Source organism: Epargyreus clarus, unplaced genomic scaffold, assembly GCF_041222505.1.
Source record: "Epargyreus clarus isolate Ecla_fem2 unplaced genomic scaffold, WU_Ecla_fem_2.2 ptg000011l, whole genome shotgun sequence".
In the NCBI taxonomy this organism is placed as follows: domain Eukaryota; kingdom Metazoa; phylum Arthropoda; class Insecta; order Lepidoptera; family Hesperiidae; genus Epargyreus; species Epargyreus clarus.
Genome location: NW_027332219.1, coordinates 1,355,639 through 1,378,297, shown reverse-complemented (window position 1 = coordinate 1,378,297; position 22,659 = coordinate 1,355,639). Strand labels below are relative to the sequence as shown.

At 35.6% G+C, this 22,659-nt stretch overlaps 1 protein-coding gene across 1 annotated transcript; it reads left to right on the top strand.

Moving 5' to 3' along the window:
* Positions 1–663: 663 nt before the first annotated feature.
* LOC140745801 (uncharacterized) lies at positions 664–21,953 on the top strand. The gene is made up of 26 exons (XM_073077715.1): positions 664–804; positions 2,398–2,476; positions 2,982–3,124; positions 3,750–3,996; positions 4,723–5,128; positions 5,502–5,569; positions 6,529–6,676; positions 7,985–8,128; positions 8,784–8,870; positions 9,205–9,305; positions 10,029–10,092; positions 10,783–10,911; positions 11,374–11,458; positions 12,397–12,520; positions 13,790–13,907; positions 15,279–15,416; positions 16,364–16,502; positions 17,105–17,246; positions 17,899–18,039; positions 18,476–18,535; positions 19,093–19,158; positions 19,759–19,813; positions 20,050–20,136; positions 20,454–20,507; positions 20,650–20,726; positions 21,556–21,953. Exons 2-26 carry the CDS (start codon positions 2,399–2,401, stop codon positions 21,643–21,645), a joined length of 2,991 nt encoding a protein of 996 aa, XP_072933816.1. The 5' UTR covers positions 664–804; position 2,398; the 3' UTR covers positions 21,646–21,953.
* The last annotated feature ends 706 nt before the right edge of the window (positions 21,954–22,659 follow it).

Genomic DNA, 22,659 nt, shown 5'->3' with positions numbered 1-22,659 from the left:
ACCTGCAACAAAATTAACAAAACTAATAAATCATTGACGCACTTGTACAGAAATTAAAGTGAAAAGTATAAAAAGGACATAAGTATGTATATAGTTAGATTAATTGTTCTATGATATGTCGATTATTTTAATTTTATTGTAAATTCGTTGTAATAAAGTATACCTTAGGATGCTGCACTCGTGACGCGAAGAGTAATGTAAATTGTATAGAAAATAAATAATGTTTTTGATTGACACGAGATTTTATTTCACCCAATAGTTTTAATAACTATACAAAACGTATTTAATTATTAAAAACTAAAGAGTCAGATACTAATTATTTCATAATTACAATTTTGTTCTAAGTTTAGTAGTAAACAAAAACACACTGCAAAGAAAAAAGAAATGAAAGGAATTCAATTTTCCCGCGTATCGGTATACCATAGACAATTTGTAGTTTTTCTCATACGATAACGAAGATTTTAATAACATACGACTGAATAAGTTTTAAATAAAAATATTTTTTATTTACGTAATTAAATTACGAACACATTTATGCAAAAAGTAAAATAAGGTTCTTCCACCTTACTCCGTTATTGTGCAAAGTTAAAATGAAAAATAGGCACAATACGTAATAAACATCGTTTGACGTTTGACATTGACGCAGAATGCACAGCGCCTCTGCCGGCGAAAACAAGTTCTATTCGACACGTAATGGTGGCTGCTTGTGTTGTGGATTCATTGCTGACAACTTATTTGCAAAACTGTTTCTGAAAACCTTCAGAAACTAATGGGAACTGCGGAGAGTTGAATTAAAATTTCCAGGTAAATGAGATTTACTCCACGCGAAAGCCATTTACGATCTCTGAACTGAAAATAAATAACAAAATGGCGTCTCATCTTCAATGAATTGTGTTGCAAAAAGGCATCAAAAAGGTTAATTTATCTAAATTGGATCGAAACGAGTATTTGTTGTCTTATGGTGGCAACAGATTTAAAATATAAAGTTTGTGATAAGAACATAAACAAAGTGAACTTATTGATAAGAGCATCTTAAACTTTTTAAAATTACATAATGATAAATTGAGCGTGCATTTTTCTCTAAATAAAGCTTGGTTTAGAACATATACTCTTAAAACACTTCTTCTAAGTCTTTCGTCAAAAATTTCTACTTTAATTTTGTACTTTACTTAATATGATAATTAAATAATTAATTAATTATTTTATTTTAACATCTACTTATTTTATTTCAATATTTCTTAAATGGACTTTTTGGAAATTCTGGATTTTTTTTTTATGCCCAAATGCAAAATAAAAGGAAAATATAAACAATAACCAACATATACCTACTTGTAAATTTATTTTATGAAATTAAAACAATCAATTGGCATGCATTCCACCTGATCATTTTTATACTAGATATCTCTTATCAATACCAAGTAGGATTGGAATCCTTGAGGTTGGCCACTGATGTTCTGCTATTCTAAGTTTTCTAGGTTTTAGTTAGAAAGCTTTGTCATTTGTCTCCCTTACTACACTCTTTACACCTTATTACAGCAGTGCTGTTATGAACTAGAAACATGTAGACTTGCTTTTGCAGTTGCTACTGATTAGTTCTACTACTTATAATCTTCATAAAACATACACATTTTACAATATATGATAAGGAACCATACTGGTGGTACCACATTTCATAGATACATTCTTCATTCTTATAATCATATCTATCTAATAGATCACCTTAAATTTATTAAAGACAATTAAAACCTTAAACAACTTTTAGATACTACATTCCTATAGTGTGTATATCAAGTACCTACATCAAAAAAATGTTTAACACAAATATCAGCTATCTGGAACTATAACTTATATAACTAGATGGTTAGAGCTGATGAACTAATCAAAGGTAAAAATCTGGTCTTATCTGAGGCCGCATATTCTGCTAGTAAAATAATACTAAGAATTTTACAAAAATCTCCATTCACACAATAATAAAAAGAAAAAGATGCTTTCTTCACTCACAGCCCCACACTAGGATTCTAAGTATTACCACAAGATTCCTAAAACATATTTTTTTATAACATAGGAGCAGCAGACGAGCGTGTAATCCATCTGATGGTAAATGGCTACTGCCACCCATGGACATCTATAATCAATCCAATATAAGATTGGATTTCTACCTGAGTTGGCCACAGATGCCCCTGAGGACTAAGCTGGAATGCCTCATAAAAGTGTAACTCCCTTGCCCACACCATTTACAAGAACTCACACTGCTGTTATTAGGCAGAAATAGGTGTGGCGGTGGTACCTCCGGAGTCAAACCACAAAGGGTTATACCACCTTCAAAATTAACCTATTTTATACCTTCTTAAAATTTTCATACTATTCAACAACTTTACTCATAGATGTTATTTCCAGAATGAACCAGCTCTGCTTTGTGTGCAATGTTCGGTTAGGGATTGCCCTTCGAAATGGAATCAATTTATTTGCTGAGGATGTAAGTATTCTTATTTATTGGATTACTGACCTATAAGAAGCAATCCTAATAACATTAATTTTAAAAGATGCTAGTTTGTAGTATAACTTCCTACAATTTTTAGCATCATATTATGCATATACTCATATACATATAATATTATAGTTAACAACAAAACAATTAAGAAGTAATTGATATAAAAAAATGAGTAAGTTAAATTAAATGGAACTTAATTTAGAATGAATATTCTATTTGAAATTTAGTTATACCTCAAATACGTTTCTTTCATTATTCACAACAGTATTAGTCAACTACGGGGGTGCCCTACAGCCAAAATGGCGTAACAGCATTGATGTACATGTCTTTATTAGGAGTACATCAATGCTGAGCAAATTTTACATTTATATCATTGCATTTGTCTAAATTGTGAGAGGGATGTAGGCTGCATTACTTGCCTTTTCAGTAAATTATTTATTAGCAATCGCTTACTTTATATGAATGTTAATTACTTTTTCTCCTACTTCAGAATACATTACAATCAGGCAAAAAGTTCACAGAAGTGTTGAGTGAAATACTAGACAAGCCTGTGCTGGAGGAGACTGCCCATTCGAAGGTTGTGTGCAAGAAATGCCACAAATTTGTGTCAGAGTATGATTCTATACAAGTTAGGTGCGTGAACCAAAGTTATTTTTTATTATATTATTTGACGACCTGCATGAAAAGGCGGTCATAATAAAGGGTTGACATGCAAAAGGTTTCGGGTTCGATTCCCAGACAAATATAAAGGATGAATTTAAACTTCCCTTCTGGGTCCGGGTCTTTCTGTATTTGTTTGTATGTGTGATACTTTGATCGTAGAAAGTATTATTAAGCGTTATTTTTGTATTGTTGAAGTACCAAAGAAGTTGTAAGTTGTAAGTCACTGCTGCCTAGGGACATCTGTAACCAACTTCACATCGGACAGAGGTTCCTTCTGAAACCGGTCACAAATGCGTTGCTTTCTGAAGACTTAGGCTCATATGTAAATCGGCAAACATCCATACTTTTCTATATTATACTAGCTGACCCGGCAAACGTTGTGTTGCCATATAAATAAAAAAATGTTAACGGTGAACAACCCTCATCACTTAGGGGTATAGTATGAAAAATAGATAGTAGCCGATTCTCAGACCTACTGAATATGCGTATAAAATTTGTTGAAAATCGGTAAAGCCGTTTCGGAGGAGTACGGTAACGAACATTGTGACACGAGATTTTTATATATAACATGACTAAATGAGTATATTTATTTCAGAATGCAAGTAATAAAACTTGATCTGCTCTCATACTTCCAAAGCACACTGCCACGACACAAGCTGAATTACGACACATACAACACTGAAACTCCCAAGGTTCAAGCGAAAACTCCAATAAAAAGTGCAGAGGGCAAACCAGAGTTGCGCAAATTAGTGTTGCCAGCTTCGAAGTTGCAGCCTGTACCGCCGGATTTCGTATTGAAACCTGGCAAGTGGTTCACTAAAGCTAATCTTGCCAATTCTAAGGTATCTAAGAAAGAATAACAAAAATTTGCAAAAGATTTTTTTTATGTATAAGAACCATTAATCCGTCCTGTCTAAGTGGACTACGGACATCCTGTTACTGACCCCTAATATAAAGTCCTACTTAAAGTTAAGCATACTCGATTCGCTTTGCTATTTCTAGCGTCGGAACAAATCTATAAATTGTATCTGCTGGGTACAGCATATGGCATATCCATTAAAATAAAACAGCAGCATTGTGGCTAATGTAAAAAATTAATTATATCTACTAACCTTTTACATAAGTATACTCTAACTGTACTGTGTATTTTAATCAATTATAATACTGAATTATTATAAAAGTAAAAAATCCTGACAGCTTCAAAATGTAGCCTATGTCACTCCACAAATAAGGTGAATCCTACGATACCTCATATTTTAAACTCCGTCAAGCCGTTTAGACAATATATGCCAAAGAACGAGAACTACATACATATTATATACATACGCTTGAATAACATTACCCTCCAACTTTCCAATTCCATTCCAACTGAACTTTAATAATAATCTATTGAGCCAGACATTAATATAAAATATACTAGCTGGCCCGGCACACGTTGTGTTGCCATATAAATATTGAGGGTGCCATAAAAAATGTTGAGGGTGAACAACCCTTATCACTTAGGGGTATGAAAACTGTAATAATAATACAGAGTCAGACAATAATATAAAACATGTTTATTTTTTCAGCCCATCGTAACACTACCAACATCATCATCAACGCTAAACTTAAAAGTAACAGTCGGTACCTCCGTTCTCACTCAGAGCATAAAAACAACAAGCGCTATCGGGAACAAGATAATATCGCTCACAAACAACGCAACACCACAGAACTATGTACTCTCACAAATGTCTGGGAATGCAAATGCAGAGATCAACGTAGATCCTAATGTATTACTACAATCATCAATAGAATCTCCGAAAAGTAATTCGATACTAAGTTTTAATGTCAATTCCCTGCCGAAGGACTTTCTGACGTCAGCGGTGTTGGGGAAAGTTGATGAACTGGTTGAAATTGAAGTGGATTTGAAGAAAGAGGGCGGTCAAGGGAGCGATGTGGAAAATAATGATGAGCAGCCGATGGAAATTGATGAAGGTATGTTTTTTATCCGGCTCGAAGGACCAACTTTATTGCGATCTTGGTGGATGTACAGTAAATACTATGTGTCTTATCAGTCTCTATCCATTATTTTAGAATTTAAATGACATTTCGAACATACATTTCCTATTAATTATCTATTTTGTCATATGTAAAATATTATTTATTTATTTTATTTGGTGTAATATAGTTTAAGCCACCTTAATGTCATAAAAATATTACAAAAATAATAAGATTACAGACTAAGTCGGGCGCGGTCAGTAGATGGATGGGTGACCGCTAGTCGCTAACAGCGCTGCCGAGCTTTGGATATCAGTCATTATACGTTGTAAGAGGCATCTGTTATATTACGTAACATTTATGATTACAGATTGCTCCTTAGCAGTTGCAACTAGTGGAACCGATGGAAATATTACCTTCGCCAAAGATACCGATCAGGTAAGTCGTTAGTTTCATAGTAGATCACACTAGGGCCGGATTCGGAGCTCTGGAAGACCCTCTAATTATTGTTCAAATAAAAAGACAGTTCCTTTTACCATATCCTTCCTTATATCAAGCCAAATAAAATTGTTTTAACCACAAACCTATATCTAAAGTTTCAACACAGGATGCAGTAATTAATTAAGTGCAAGTGTTATCGATAAAAATGCGACAAAAATATAGTCTAAAAGTTCCTGACCCGTCGATATTTTGATATTTTTTCTACTCATATCTATATTCTCTATTGTGAGGGCCCCTCTCTTGTGATGGCTCTCTCAGATCCGTCCCTGGACTATTACTAAATGTTTATTTATTTATATGTATGTGTTTCTCAAGAATATGTGAAATCTACACTTTGCACTTTGGTAACTCACATTATCATATTTTAATTTTGTACCATAAACCTTGTATCTCATTATTATTACTGTATGGGATGAAATTGAGTTGAAACTACCATTTAAAACGTATTTTCTAGTTAAGTTTACATTTTGGGCACCTAATTATGAATAGGACTATAATTATGGCCTAAATTCTTCTCATATTGGCAAATTGCTGAATTGATAAATCATCATCATCATTAACCATTACTGTCCCACTGCTGGGCACGGGTCTCCTCTCAGAATGAGAAGGATTAGGCCATAGTCCACCGCGCTGGCCAAGTGCGTATTGGTAGACTTCACATACCTTTAGATTTTTTTTATAAATGTCTCAGGTATGCAGGTTTCCTCACGATGTTTTCCTTCACCGTTTTAGCAAGTGATAATTAATTTATAATACGCACATAACTTTGAAAAACCAGAGGTGCGTGCCTGGGATTTGAACCTCGGACCCCTCGATCGAGGAGCCGAGTTTCTTAACCACTAGTCTATCACTGCTTCGATCAAATTTATAAATGACCCCTGTAATTTATTTTCCAGACTGAAACAGACAAATCTAAGGATTTCCTAGAAAATCTACTGCCCGATCTGTCGTCTGCTGAGAATACTACCGACGACGTCATCGAGAACAAGTACATTGTCGGCAAGTTGGAGATACTGAACGACAGGGATATTGAAGATGACGGCCGTATGTATCCTAATACTAACAATCTACACTAATATTATAAAGAGGAAAACTTTGTTTGTTTGTTTGGTTGTAATGTGTAATAGGCTCAAAAACTACTGGACCGATTTTACAAAATCTTTCACCATTCGAAAGCTACATTATCTATGAGTAACATAGGCTATATTTTATATGAAATATATTTGATAAATAGATTTTGAGGCGGTACAAAGTTTGCCGCGTCAGCTAGTTACTTAATATAGCTATTAGGTTCATAATATTGATTATAATTGCGAATGTTTGTTTGTTTGCTACCGTTTCACGTCTTAACCGATTGTTAAGGAATTTCGTACACACGTTTTCAGGGCTTCAGAAAAGGACATGGGGTACTTTTTATCCCGAGTTTATACCGTTCCCGAGGGATAAATAAAAATTTCCGAATACAAACGAAGTAGCGGGTAAAAGCTAGTTAGTTTAATACACTGAAGCATTTTGATGAGTCAACCATGTTAGTACTCATGAGTGCAACTCATCTGTTATCAGCTTTTTTTATAATATAGGAGTAGCAGACGAGCATGCAGTCCACCTGATGGTAAGTGGCTACTGCCGCCCATGGACATCTGTAATCAACCCCCGATAGGATTAGATATTCCTACCTGAGGTCGGCCACAGATGCGCCGCTACCCCTGAGGACTAAGCTGGAACGCCTCGGAAAAGTCTGTCTCCCTTACCACACCCTTCAAACCGGAACACAGCAGCGCCTAACCTGCTTTTATGAGGCAGAAATAGGTGTGGCGGTGGTGCCGCCGGAGTCGAACCACAGAGGATTCTACCACCTTTAAAAGGCTTCAGATAAAACTCCCGTTCTATGTAGAGTTGGTTACATATGTCCATGAGCGGCAGTGACCATTTACCATCAGGTGGACTGCATGCTATTTCTGTCATATAAAAAAATATAACTAGTGTTATCGAACTGAAAAATATTTTTTAATTAATCTCCGTGTGTAAATAGAAGTCTAATCACTTACCTATTAATCTCTATTAAAATTCTACATAATATTATAATACGATTAAAGAGAAACGAGGCATACAGAAGTACCGACGAGTGATAGGGTCCCGTTTTTACACATTGGATACGGAACCCTAAAAAAATTTCGTAATAAATATATCATCATCAACCCATTACTGTCGCACTGCTGGGCACGGGTCTCCTCTCAGTATGAGAAGGATTAGGCCATAGTCCACCGCGCTGGCTAAGTGCGTATTGGTAGACTTCACATACCTTTGAAAAATTTTGCTTGTATAATATATGTATTCTATGATCTTTTACAGAGACAATCATGATGGATGGTGAGAACGGATCGATCATAAGATTAGTATCAGGTCAAAAATTGCTCTACGGAGATAGTGAGATATCACTCGTGGTGCCAGAAGACTCACAGGAGGGTGATACCAATGATAATGGGGATAGCCAAGGTATGATATCTATCTTAGTTTAGGTAAAAACAATGATCTAGTGATATATAGACTGCCGATGTAACTGACATCAACTGTATGTGACATCATATCAAATGTATGACTGAAAAAAAATGTAACTGACAATTTGTGCCTCCAACAGGCCTATAAAAAATAAATATACTATATTTATTTCATTTCAGAATTATAATTACTACAAACTCGTTTAAATTTGGTATCTTTTTAAGTCTTGTTTTTTGGACTCTAGACAATTTAGACAAATCACACGAGAATTTTTACGACTTTATTTTAAAATCCGTAAAGCCATTTCTATTGTAAGACATACTAAAGAAGATACATACGTCACACATACATATATAGATAAATATAATAACATACATACTCTGTCTGTCACAGAACAATAATAAATATAGTTCAAAAAACTAAAAAACACGCTATTATGATAAAATCAACTAAAAAGTAGAAAAGTATTATATTTCATTCTTTCATACATGCAGGGTAGGATAAGGATGTATGTTGATCTCTTTCTACTGAAAAACGGAGTTACTCACTGACAAACATACAAGTGAAGCTAATATAAAGTGTGTAATGAAATCATTACTATTTAATAAAACTACCATTATTTAATTTATAATTCTTTACCCATTCTTCGCAGATTCTAATGATGAATCGCAAATCGAGCTGCAAGTTTCTGGGGACGAAGAAACGGCGAATGCGATTATAGCAGCGGCTCAAGAACAAGGTAGGTTTCAGAAATTTAACTTCTTTCAACTTGGAACCGATTTTGTGATGTTCACGAGCACTATATGACATGTGGTCACCGGTACGCGCAAAGGTCCGGGTTCGATCAATGGCAGATGTCTGAGTAATGAGCAATCTTTTCCTAGCCGGGAATCGAGCGAGTTTATTTTGAAAACAATAACACACCCTATATTATTCCACTATCGGATAGTTTCACTTATAAGGATCAAATTATATAATATACATTAAATGAGAAACTGAAGGAAATGATTTATCTTATGGCAACACAACGTTTGCCGGGTCAGCTAGTAATTTTATAAAATACGTATTTTCAGGCGGTGCTTTCATAAAAGTGGAATCAGGTGAGATGTACAGAGTGAAGTCGGTTCAGAGCAAGAAGCCAGAGGACACTGTGATTAGTGTGGACATAACTTCAGTTAACACGGTAAGTTTCATCATATCTTATTAGAAATAACAAAATTTAACTTTATATATTTTATAATAGATATAGTCCGCGTAAATCTGCTAGTCCGCTCTGAATATAGAAATGAATCGCGTCGCCATAGCAAATTGTATGACTGCACCTGCTCGCAACATCTTCAGATCGGACTAGCAGTTTGGTGCGGACTATACAAGTGTTCGCGAACATAACAAGAATAACAAAAGAAACTAACCATATGGGAGATAAAAATATAGAAACACAAGTGAGGTACATTCAATTACAAGTGGAAGTTTAAGGACAGATGAGTAATATAAGCGAAATAAAATACGGCCAGAGCTAACGCTTGTTATTAATAATCGGTCTATCCATTATATTCCAACCGAAGATCGACATGTGACAATTTCTTCATACTATATAATGCCAAACTTCAATCTTTAATATATAAAAATTTGAATGGATTTGTAGCGACTTCCCGCTACTCGTCAAGAGATGGCGCCACGAGTATTCTAAATCACGCTATTTAAGTTTTCTAAACATCTTGCATATACACAAGCTCCGAACTGAAACCTCGTTCAGGATCACCTAGCCCACAGGGATATTTCCCGCCGCCAAAGATGGCTTATTAATAATGGACGTCAATCTTTAATCGCAATCCTTAGGTCGCTGCCAAAATCGACCGCAATAGATTTTACGATATTTAATTTAAACTCGTTCCAGATGGTACTGCAAGAGGAAGATGGTCAGTTCAGATGTCTTCTCTGCGAAAATAATGATAAGAAAGGTATGGGAAAATAAATATGTACACTTGTATAGTCCGCATAAAACTGCTAGTCCGCTCTGAATATAGAAATGAATCGCGTCGCCATAGCAAATTGTATGACTACACCTGCTCGCAACAATTTCTGAGCGGACTAGTAGTTTTTGCGCGGGCTATGCCATCAAGCTGCATGCATGACTGCATGCTCCTCTGCTACGCTTATATTATAAAAAATAAAAATGTTCTTTGCTACTTGCAATAAAGCCGTCCAAAAACCTTGTAAACACCTGTATTATGCAATAAATACTGATTACTAATGTTACTATGTAACACCTGTATTATACAATAAATACTGATTATTAATAATGTTAATAATAAGCCAGTGATAGCCTAGTGGTTAAGAAACTCGGCCTCTCGATCGTCCGGGTTAGAGGTTCAAATCCCAGGCACCTCTGATTTTTCAAAGTTATGTGCGTATTAGAAATTTTTATCACTTGCTAAACGGTGACAGAAAACGTTGTGAGGAAACCTGCATAGCGAAGAGAATTATGAAAAAAAAAATCTCAAAGGTATGTGAAGTTTACCAATACGCACTTGGCCAGCGCGGTGGACTATGGCCTAACCCTTCTCATTCTGAGAGGAGACCCGTGCCCAGCGGAGGGACAGTAATGGGTTATTGATGATGAATAATGTTATTTTATATGTTTTCAGTAGGCGCCCCATTCATGGGTACTCCGGAAACGATGATGCAGCATCTAAAGTCGGAACACAACGCCCGAGTGTACATCTGTCCGCAGTGCGGCGAGCTGGTGCGGAAACGCAGCGAATACGCTGCGCACATTGGTACGGTAGGGGGGAGGTCTGGGTGCTCGCGTGGACCCAGACCGTGAGGCAGCACCTAGTCAATGTCACACTGTTTTCCTAAATTAATTAAACTGTTAAAAAAACAGGTTTATAAATGTTGGTACATTCCAAAATTAATTAACCATAATATGTTAAAAAAGTGAGCGAATTAATATTAACTCCGATCTTGTCACAAGTTCATGTCCTTTCTGGCATTAAGCTCAAATTAAAAATATCCAAGGAAAACGTATTTTTGTAGACATTGAAATATCTTGATGGGTAATAATGTAACACATCCTAAAAAAACATTATTGCCATTTATCAAAATATATTTTTTGGCAAGGCAACTGTTTTTCTATACCATTTGAAATGTCCCTTAAAATAAGTTCCTTTTTAGATAGTAGTTATTAGATAGTAGTAGATAATGTATGTAATATTATTATAACAATTATTTATTTACAGAACTACACGCAATCAAGTCTAAAAAGATTCTGCCTACGGACAAATCGAAACTGCACGAGTGTACGATTTGCCATAAAAAGTACAGGTACGTTAATTATATTTTAACCATAGACTTAGTACTGAACAGACTCATTATGTGTAGACATTTTATGAGTCATCTATAACAATTTTCTTTTTTATTGTAATTTTAAATACCGAGCTTGTCCCATAAATAAAATTAGAAGTCTATTCCATGAATAGATTAATGACTATTCATTCAAATATGAAGCATTGATATTTCTCGATATGGAACTCGACCTATCAATCAGGAGAACCAAGGTTCAAAATCCAAAAAAGCACCTCTAATATTAAAAGTTATGTAGGTATTAGAAATTACTTATCACATCAGAGAGTTCTTAATAAAAAATGAATTTCTGAAAGGTAATTTTTTTTTTTATAATATAAGGGTAGCAGACGAGCATGCAGTCCACCTGATGGTAAGTGGCTACTGCCGCCCATGGACATCTGTAATCAACCCCAGATAGGATTAGATATTCCTACCTGAGGTCTGCCACAGATGCGCCGCTACCCCTGAGGACTAAGCTGGAACGCCTCGGAAAAGTCTGTCTCCCTTACCACACCCTTAAAACCGGAACACAGCGAGCGCCTTACACTGCTGTTATTACGTAGGAATAGGTGTGGCGGTGGTGCCGCCGGAGTCGAACCACAAAGGGTTCTACCACCTTCAAAAAACATACGTACATATATATGTAAAGTCTGCCAATTAGCACTTGGTTAGCTGTTGACTGTGGCCTAAACCCTTAATTTTGTGTGAAATCTCATGTTTTTTTTTTACCCGTGGACATCTGTATTCAACCCCAGATAAAATTAGATTCCTGCCTGAACACAGCAGCGCTCTTATGAGGCAGAAATAAGTGTGGCGGTGGTGCCGCCAGAACCACAGAGGGTTCTACCACCTTTAAGTCTATACTATGTCTAGCAGTAAGACAGTAATGTGGCATTTTAGTGATTTAAATTCTACAGTTCCCGTACGTTGCTGGCGGAACACATGAACTTCCACAACGGCGCGAAGCCGTACACGTGTGAAGTGTGCAACAAGTCCTTCGCATCCAAATACACACACCAGTCGCATCTCAAGACACACTTGGTAAGTTGTTTCCTAAGATATCCGCTCTCCATTTCTCAGTCGTTTCTTTGTCTCTGTATTTGTGTTTATAATATTTAAGTATTACTATTTGCAAAGTTAAATTAATTCAATAATGTTTTTATATAGAAGTTATGAATAGTTTATACATTTATATATTTTCTTGTAAGTATTTAGTAAGAAATAAAAGGTTTTTTATTTTTATTTTTATATTTTATTATGTGCATGTTATAAGAATAAGCATGCAGTCCACCTGATGGTAAGTGGCTACTGCATACCATCGATATCGGTTATTAATCCAAGATAAGAGTCCTAACAAAGGTCGGCCACAGATGCACAGCTATCTCCGAGAACTAATAATAATCATTTATTTCAGAATTACATTCCATTTTATAAAATTAATAAAGAAGTGTCAACAAAAATAAAATGAAAAAAATAAATATATAGTGTTAGTAATAATTTTTAACTGAGCTGGGATGATTCCCTTCAAACTCGAACACAGCAGCGCTTAACAGTGCTGTTATTATGCAGAAATAGGTGCGGCTGGAGTCAAACCTCAGAGGATTCTACCACCTTATTGTTTGTTACATAAACAAAGATATCACAACAAATATAACAAATGAGAACGGAATGCTTCAAACACAAATATAAATCTGCTTTGTTAAATAGACAACTTGCTGGTGAAAATTTGAAACCTGCCTGCATGCAATATCTACATATAAAGGAGTTCTTTAATGCTAATTAAACACATTAATTAACCTCCAAATACGTACATACACACTCACACACACACACACACACACACACACACACACACACACACACACACACACACACACACACACACATACACGCTTGGATTTTAAAACCCAGGAGAGGCCCCACGGCTGACTATCCTCTTATCCCACCTAACACCACAGGGATTATAGGAGCGGCTGAAAAACAGCGCTACTCGAATCCCTGATTCTGAGACAGCAATGCTGAGCCGAATTCCTTTTGTCATATTAATATTACTGTAAAATGTACATTTATTCTTTGTGTAAACTGTGTTATTATGGCAATAAACGTTTATTATTATTATTATTATTAAATATGGCACTAGTCCGTCCATCTTCTCTTAAAGCTTTATTGCATATTGTGAAATAAATCTTAGATTATATGAATTCTCAAATCATCGTTTATAATCATTTAGCAGTAATCATAGAGCAATAAGTATAAGGTGGAATGCAATTTATTATTTGCTATTTATGTTTTTATTTTAATATATTTCAGGACAGACCGAGGCCGTTCAAATGTAAGCAATGTGGCAAGTCGTTCTTCACGCAACAGAATCTTACTCAACACGAGAAGACTCACTCCGGCATTAAGGATTTCATCTGTACTGTATGCGGTGAGTTCGATAAGTTTTGATGTTTGTTCTATTTTTATTTATTTTATTCCAAACTAGATATCACTCTTTAAAATGAGTAAAAATTACATAATTTCTCTGATTTACTATATATGTATGTATATGTGTATGACAGTATGTCTATGTATGTATTATATGCTGCGTACAAATCTCTCCCCACGATTAAGTATTTGAGAGCAGGTAAGTTTTTTAAAAGATTTATTTATTTATTTAATTAAGGCTCACCAACGCAGAAAACACAATAACAACTCACAAAGATAACAGAGTAGCGAATAAAAGGTCGTGTCCCCACAATTATAGGTGAGCACGGTATACGTAATAAATAGACGCTTTAAAAGAATATACAATACTAGATCAATTTACAAATATTTAGAATAATTCCATTTAAGTTTTAATTTACACAAAATATTGAATAAACTTAAATTTTTCTATACAAAATTATATAATACAAAACATTAAAGCAAATCATTCATAACATTATTCAAAATTAAATTATTATTTCAATTATGTATATAAAAGTGGATTGTAGTAACAAATTTGTATGAAGTCGTCAATTGCGCTTATGTATAGGGGTTTCATCTGAAGCTGATCACAGTTTCATTGCCACTTTTGGGGACTAAAATGTTTGCCTCATGAATCATCCACATTGTCACCGAAATGTAGAATTGTTTTATAATAGAAATAAGCGTACCGGTGGTTTCTCCGGTCGAATCATACTGTTTCTTTTGCTTATTTTATTTTACTAGCTTTGTATTCATGAAATTTTAAATTAAGTCTGTGTAAAATTGCTAGTCCGCTCTGAATATTAAAATGAATCGCGTCGCCATAACAAATTGTATGCACCTGCTCGCAACAACTTCAGAGCGGACTAGCAGTTTGGCGCGGACTGTACGTTCGCGCCCCGCCCCCGCCCGCCGGTGAGGTCAATGCTCCCGGTGTGCGGTCGTAGACCTCGGTCGACGGTCGGTGGTACCTTTCTGGTCGAATAATACTTGTTTTACCACCTTTCAAAATGTCTTTTCAATAAATTCTGTTTGGTACTTTATTGTAGTTTAATATTAGGAGTTTAATGTAGTTTAATATTAGGAGTTGTATTGTTTACTACGTAGTAGGAACTAAGGAAACTGTTTTGGGGGAAAGGTATCGTAATAAAACTAATCTCGATGAGTATCGGTTTTACACTAATTTATTTGATTACAATACGTAAAAATGATTACTGTGAAGTTATGGTAGTGTGCACGAAAATGTCTGTGTGTGCACTTACATACGAAAAATTGCCAATACGCATTATTAGCGTCACTTGTACGTGCAGTAGCTCTTACAGGAGTATATTTATTTACTTGTTGTTCCCAGGCAAAGCCTTCGCATCCCAGCACAACCTGGAGGTGCACGGCGTGGTGCATTCAGGCTCTAGGCCCTTCGTGTGTGCGCACTGCCGCAAGGGCTTCGCGCGCCGGGCGGAGCTGCGAGACCACATGCGCATACACACCGGTACGCGACCCCCCAACGTCCACACCGACCCCCTGGACCACGACCCACTGGACCAAAACCCCTTGGACCACGACCCCCTGGACCACGACCCCCTGGACCACGACCCCCTGGACCACGTACACCTGGACCACGACCACCTGTACCACGACCCCCTGGCACCACGTGCAACTGTCATCGACCCCCCGCACATTGCTATTGGAACGACCTCTCGCGCAATATCACTGACCCCTTGACCACCCACAAAATATCACTGATCCTGATCCCTGCGGTGTTACTGACCCATTGTCATTTCCGACCCTCGACCTATGCAGTGTGTCTGACCTTCGACCCCCCACACAATGACTGACAGTATATGCCCCCCCCCCCCCCTATGCAGTGTTACCAACTCCTGCGTTTTATTATTACCTTAGTAGTGTCCATTCCTACGCTGCTACGTCTCATCATTGTCCTCTTGACTACAGTTTTATGCCGTGTCACTAAAACCCCCAACCCTCCCCCCTCACATACCTCCTCCCTGCTCTTGTATCTCCAATACCTCTATCCAACACCGACACTCCAGGTGAAAGGAGACTATGGGTCTCCTGACTATTGCTTTGCCGGAGTTGAAAAATACATTTTCTTTAAAAACTAGCTGACCCGGCAAACTTTGTACCGCCTCAAAATCTATTTATCAAATATGTTTCATATAAAATATAGCCTATGTTACTCATGAATAATGTGGCTTTTCAATGGTGAAAGAATTTTTAAAATCGGTCCAGTAGTTTTTGAGTCTATTCATTACAATCAAACAAACAATCAAAGTTTTCCTCTTTATCATATTAGTGTAGATATCCGTTTTGCTAAAATTTTAATAAGCAAATCCCCAAGAATGACCTTAAACCTCACCGAAATTTATAATATTTTTTTACCTTTTCTATATTTCACCAGTTGTATAAAATATTTCCCAGGTGAGCGTCCATTCGCGTGCGACATATGCGGCGCCACGTTCACGCAGAACTCCAACCTACACTCACACAAGCGCGCCACACATCTCGACGACAAACGCTACCAGTGTTCGCTGTGCCCGAAGAAATTCAAACGACGCAGGTATATAACTTCAGAACGGATGAAATAGGTGTTTGTTTTGTTTTGAAAAATGCGTACGTGTAGAATACAGGATGAATATTTTAAGCCTTCATGGTCAAATCTGAAACTATTAAAAATAGCAAAAAATGCTAAATGGAGGTATAAGGTCAATTTGGATAAGAACTGAGACTACATCATATGATTTATAAAAACATGTGTGTTAATTCTTTATAAGCGAATCCCGACTAAATAAACATTTTTCTTAATCCAATAATGTAATTTTAGTTTTTGGCAGACTTGAAAAACATCGTCCTGTGTGTTGTTTTAATAGTTTCACTTCGTACTTCGTAGTAAGTACATATGCACTCTTTTATATGCCTAATGATTTTTTATCGACTTCAAAAAGGAGATACTATGTGTATGTCCGCGTTTTTCCAAATAACACTAATGTAATTTGGATGGGATTTTGGTTATTTGAAAGCATATTTCACCGGAGAAGTTTAAGTATATAATACATATAGATTTTTTTGATACTTTCCATTAAAAAAAAACAGAAAAACGCGACTTCAAAAAATCTTGAATATACAATTTTTTTTAGACCAATTTCCTTTTATTGTTCCCAGATTGTTAGATTACCACATAAAGGCGTCGCATACTGGCGAAAGACCTCACAGGTGCGAAACGTGCGGTGCGACCTTCGTGTACCCCGAGCACTTCAAAAAACACACGAGGATACACAGCGGGGAGAAACCCTACGTTTGTGAGGTCACTGAGTTTGTTATATCTAATATAAATTATAGTATAGCCTTAAATAGATTATTGCTGGCCATAGTAATTGTATTATAATGTAAGAGTAACAGAGCAGAGTACCTACTGTCGCCCATGGACGTCTGTAATCAATCCCAGATAAGATTCCTACCTGAGGTCGGCCATAGATGCGCCGGTACCTTTAAAGACTAAGCTGGAACGCTTCGGAAAAGTATGTGTCGCTTACCACACCCTTTAAACCAAAACACAGCAACGCTTAACACTGCTGTTATTAAGTATAAATAGATGTAGTGGTGATGTCGCCGGAGTCGAACTACAAAGGGTTCTACCACTTTCAAATTTACCAGCTGACTGCATGCTTCTTTTCTACTTCAATATTATGAGTAAAAACATACCTAAAGTAGAGTCCGCGCCAAACTTCCAGTCCACTCCGAATATAGAAACGACTCGCGTTACAACAGCAAATTGTAGATATTAGTAGGACTACGACAACGCTGCTCCCCGGCACCCTCCGATGCTCTCGTCCGCGATATAGCGCAGGTACTGCCCTTACGTTACGGAATATATGCTAACTAAACCTGCGCGCAACAACTCCACAGAGCGGACTAAAAGTTTGGTGCGGATTCTAATGACGTCACTGACATTGCAGGTGTGCGGCAAGTCGTTCAACTCGCGCGACAATCGCAACACGCACCGCTTCGTGCACAGCGACCGCAAGCCGTACGAGTGCCTCGTCTGCGGCGCCGGCTACATGCGCAAGCAGCTGCTCTACCACCACATGAACACCAGCGTGAGTGTAGAGAGGGAGAGAGAGAGAGAATAACATACGGAGAGAGAGAGAGAGACAAACACACGGCCAGAGTCGCACATAGAAAGACATACACACAGACAAAGAGAGAGAATAATACACACGTAAACACACATAAACGCACACACACACACACACACACACAGAAAGCGAGAGAGAGAGAGAGATAGACATAAACATCTCTGCAAAGACACACACAGTAAAACACACTCACAAACACACTGACAAACATTTAACACTAAGCTAAATACATGTAGTCGCTAACAGACAAAAAGACAGAAAAACAAATTGAGACAAAACGTCCGTCCAGCGATACGCGCATATACACACACAAAGACAGAGAGACATACATAGCAAAACATTACGTGTTTGTTAATATGGATACTACATATGTATATTTTCACCTTTTCAATTTCAGGGGCATTTAGCGGAATCCATCGTAGTAAACCAACCTAGAGTTATGAAAGTTGCCAAAAATGTAAGTCTTTTTATTAAAAAAAAAAAAAACAAAAAAATTCATGATAATGTCTTATCAATTGTTTACGTTTCCGCGCGATTATAACAAAACAATAATATTCCAAGAAAAAAATAAAAATAGTAGTACATAATAATTAGGGATGCGCCGAATATTCGTTTGGTATTCGGTATTCGGCATCTTTTTTACTATTCTCATTTTTAAAACTCAAATCAAGATTTTAAAGTGTGAATGAACACACATAACTGGCAAATTGACAATAAAGAAATGGTAAACCGAATAATTTGGCCGAATAAAAAAAAAGGTAAAGGTTAAACCGAATATTATTCGGTATTCGGTTATACGGTGAAACCATTATTCGGCGCATCTCTAATAATAATTTTCAAAAGTAACAGCTACAGACAGAATGAGATTATTTTATATTTCAATTTAATTATATTTCAAGATTTTGATATTTATCAAATTAGCTTATAAATTAATGGTAATTTATAAATTAAATTTTAGCTTTATATAACACTATGTTTTATTAACCTTTATGTTATGTTAATTTTTTATAACAGGGTGTTCAACAGCAATCGGTGGTAGTAGAGACAGTGGAAGATAAGACTGATCAGTTTACTGAAGCGGTAAGTATTTTCAACTTTGATCGAGTTGAGCAAAATATTATTGTAAATGAACATTAAATTGACCACAACTCGGAAGTCTTGCCGACTATTCTCCATATTTTTACAGATTTAATATATTTAGAGATGTAATATATTTTGAAGGTGGTAGAACCCTTTGTGGTTCGACTCCGGCGGCACCACCGCCACACGTATTTCTACCTAATAACAGCAGTGTTAGGCGCTGCTATAATATAGGAGTAGCAGACGAGCATGCAGTCCACCTGATGGTAAGTGGCTACTGCCGCCCATGGACATCTTTAATCAACCCCAGATAGGATTAGATATTCCCACCTATGGTCGGCCACAGATGCGCCGCTACCCCTGAAGACTAAGCTGGAACGCCGCGGAAAAGTCTGTCTCCCTTACCACACCCTTCAAACCGGAACTCAGCAGCGCCTAACACTGCTGTTATTAGGTAGAAATAGGTGTTGCGGTGGTGCCGCCGGAGTCGAACCACAAAGGGTTTTACCAAAATCTTTTTTTAAAATGATGCTTTATAAATTATTGTTATTATTATTATGTTTTCTCTTTACATATATAAATATCATAATTTAATTTCAGATATATGAAGCCACTGGTGAGTTACAACTACAAACGGACGACAATAAAACTATTTGTAAGTATTTAAAAATAGTACATATTTTACCATTTTACTACCGAAATTTAAAATATTATAAAATTAATAAAATCAATAATAAATATTTAATAATCTTTAGATGTTGCCTGAATTTAATAAGTTAATTTTGTGTGTTCTAATTTCAAGTAAATTCAACAATTTTAATATAATGCTTTTAAAAATAAATATTTAATAATACTTTACATTAATTTTAAATTATTTTATTATTTTTACAGTGACTGTAGGAGAATCGGATGACGCAACAAAGTTGTTCTTAACAGAAGACAAGAAATATGTTTTACAAGATGGGGTTGTTGTTGATGGTGAATGTTTTACCTGTTTATTTAAATTTGAAGGGCTTTGAACCGGAGTCCATCTGATTGTAAGTGGCTACCGTGGCCCATGGACATCTGTAATCAACCTCAGATAGGATTCGAGCCCTATCTGAGAATTGAATTGGGCCACCTAGTATGTTGATGAAAATACCTATTGAACTTATATAGTAATAAAATAAAATTGTATAAATCTATAAAAAATAATATGTCAGTAAAACCAAAAGATGTATTAATAATGAACATAATTCATATGATAATTCAAGAAAATTTTCCCAAAAAGCAAATGATATTATATTTTTTTACAGGGAGTAAAATAAATTTAATACAAGACAACGAACAACCAACACTACTAACTATACGTGAGTATTTACATCAGATATTTTATGAACCCTTAAAAATATTATGCATAATTGTAGTATGTAGGTTTTTCCCCCACTTTCTGCGTTGAAATTAAATTAATCTAGTACTCATGATTCTTAAAAATATTTTGTATTTGCACAGAAAACATGGATCAGAATTTGAAAACGGATAGCAGTGTACTAGAAGGAATCTCAACGGAACAATTGGAACAGGCGCAGGTATTTATGATTTATTTATAACAATATTTTCAACATGGCAACCTCCACAAAGAGCGATTATGCGTGGATTATACTACAAATACATAAAACACTAAATTTTAATAAATTGAAGTGAACTTTGGTAATTTTCTGATAGCCTTTTTCATCATTAATTGGTTTGGATTTATCCAATGATTGATTGTCCAACACATTACTGTCCCACTGCTGGGCACGGGTCTCCTCTCAGAATGAGAAGGATCAGGCCATAGTCCACCGCGCTGGCTAAGTGCGTATTGGTAGACTTCACATTCACAACAGATTTCTCAGGTATGCAGGTTTCCTCAGGATGTTTTCCTTCGCCGTTGATTTACAACCTCTATAATTAAAATAATTAATATGTAAATCACTATAGGCTATGCGTGGGGTCCTAGGGCAATCTGTATAAATTATATATTTTGATTTAATTAGATAAATTATCGTAGATTGATTAAACCAAACTTCTACATAACAAATATGAGAAAATACACTGTGAAATTTAAAAAGGGAAAATGTTAATTTTAACTTACATGTATTTCTTCCTATAATAATATTAATAATAATTTATTTGATACCGACAACTAAAATCCATATTTTATGACATAAAAATCCATAGTCCATATGACATAAAAATATTTTATTACTAATGACATATTTAATTATAATTACAATTAATAAAAATCATTTTTATTTGCGTTACTAAACCACTACAATTTGGTATTTATATTCTACGGAAATTTATTCTCATTGACATCTCTATATTAGACCAAGAAGTTAAGGTTTTATTAATAAAGATGTTTATTATAATTTTCAGCTAATGACAACAGACTCTACGGGAGCATCGCTCCGTTTGGTGGAGATCCAACTACCAGATGGGAACAACGGCTGGCTAGTCTTACGATAACGTCTTATATATTATTTTACGTCGGTTATTAATTATCAATCTTAACTAATTTTTGCCTACTACAGTTCGACATTTGATAATTTTGATAAAAAAATAGTCGAATTTCGAATTTTTGTAGGCAATAATTGATTAATTACAGGCGTATGTACAGTCAGCTTCATTAGTAGAGGAGCAGATCAAAATTCTAAAAATACCTATACGCCCAAATGTTCATAAGTAGCTAAACACCTCTAGCATCATAATTAGATGAACTATAATGCGTCAAAAGTAGCTGAACACTGTATGTGCAAAATAGTTAACGTCAATAATATGAAATATCACTGCTCATCTACTTTTGAAACTTTACGACGTTCATCTAATTATTATGTTAGGTGTGTTCAGCTATCTATGAACGCTTGGGTGTATAAGAATTTTAAAAACCTTAATCTGTTCATCTACATTTGAAGCTGACTGTACATATATAGTATTTTATAAATTATGACAATATGATATTTCCTGCACGTGTCTTATTAGCTTATAGCGCAATTACTTGTAGATATAGGAAAGTAGAGGATGTAAAGGAGTAGCATTTTGTTTTACATAATATTTGGTATACTGATATCACCAAGACAAAGATAAATTGTGACTACGGCCATATTTTCATATGTCTAACAGCGGCTTATAGTGGACATTTGTACAGTCCAAAACAACTTTCTGTGAAATAAACATGTGTAGTCATTCCTATAAGTGCATTCATGATAACCAATGTACCCAATGTTTGCCTTTTGAAGATCGTAATTTAAAAAAAATTAACCGACTTTTTAATCGGCAGTACTTACCAATTTTGATCCTTGGTAAGCAAATGAGGCGTAAAAAATGAGAATATGCCTTTCTTTCCAAATAGTTAATTTGGAAAGAAAGGAATTGGAAAATGGTGTTTTCTAATCTGGTGGAAACTATAATCAAAAGATAACCGACGGGCCCAATACTGGGACAATAATATTACTTTATTATTGGACATAAAAAAATATTTTA

What these genes read in the sequence shown, in the direction of transcription:
- LOC140745801 (XM_073077715.1), top strand. Translation starts at nt 2,399, where the DNA reads ATGAACCAGCTCTGCTTTGTGTGCAATGTTCGGTTAGGGATTGCCCTT. An exon ending in TGATAATGGGGATAGCCAAG is followed by an intron (nt 8,129 to 8,783) that starts GTATGATATCTA and finishes CATTCTTCGCAG; the next exon opens with ATTCTAATGATGAATCGCAA. An exon ending in AGATGGGGTTGTTGTTGATG is followed by an intron (nt 20,137 to 20,453) that starts GTGAATGTTTTA and finishes ATTTTTTTACAG; the next exon opens with GGAGTAAAATAAATTTAATA.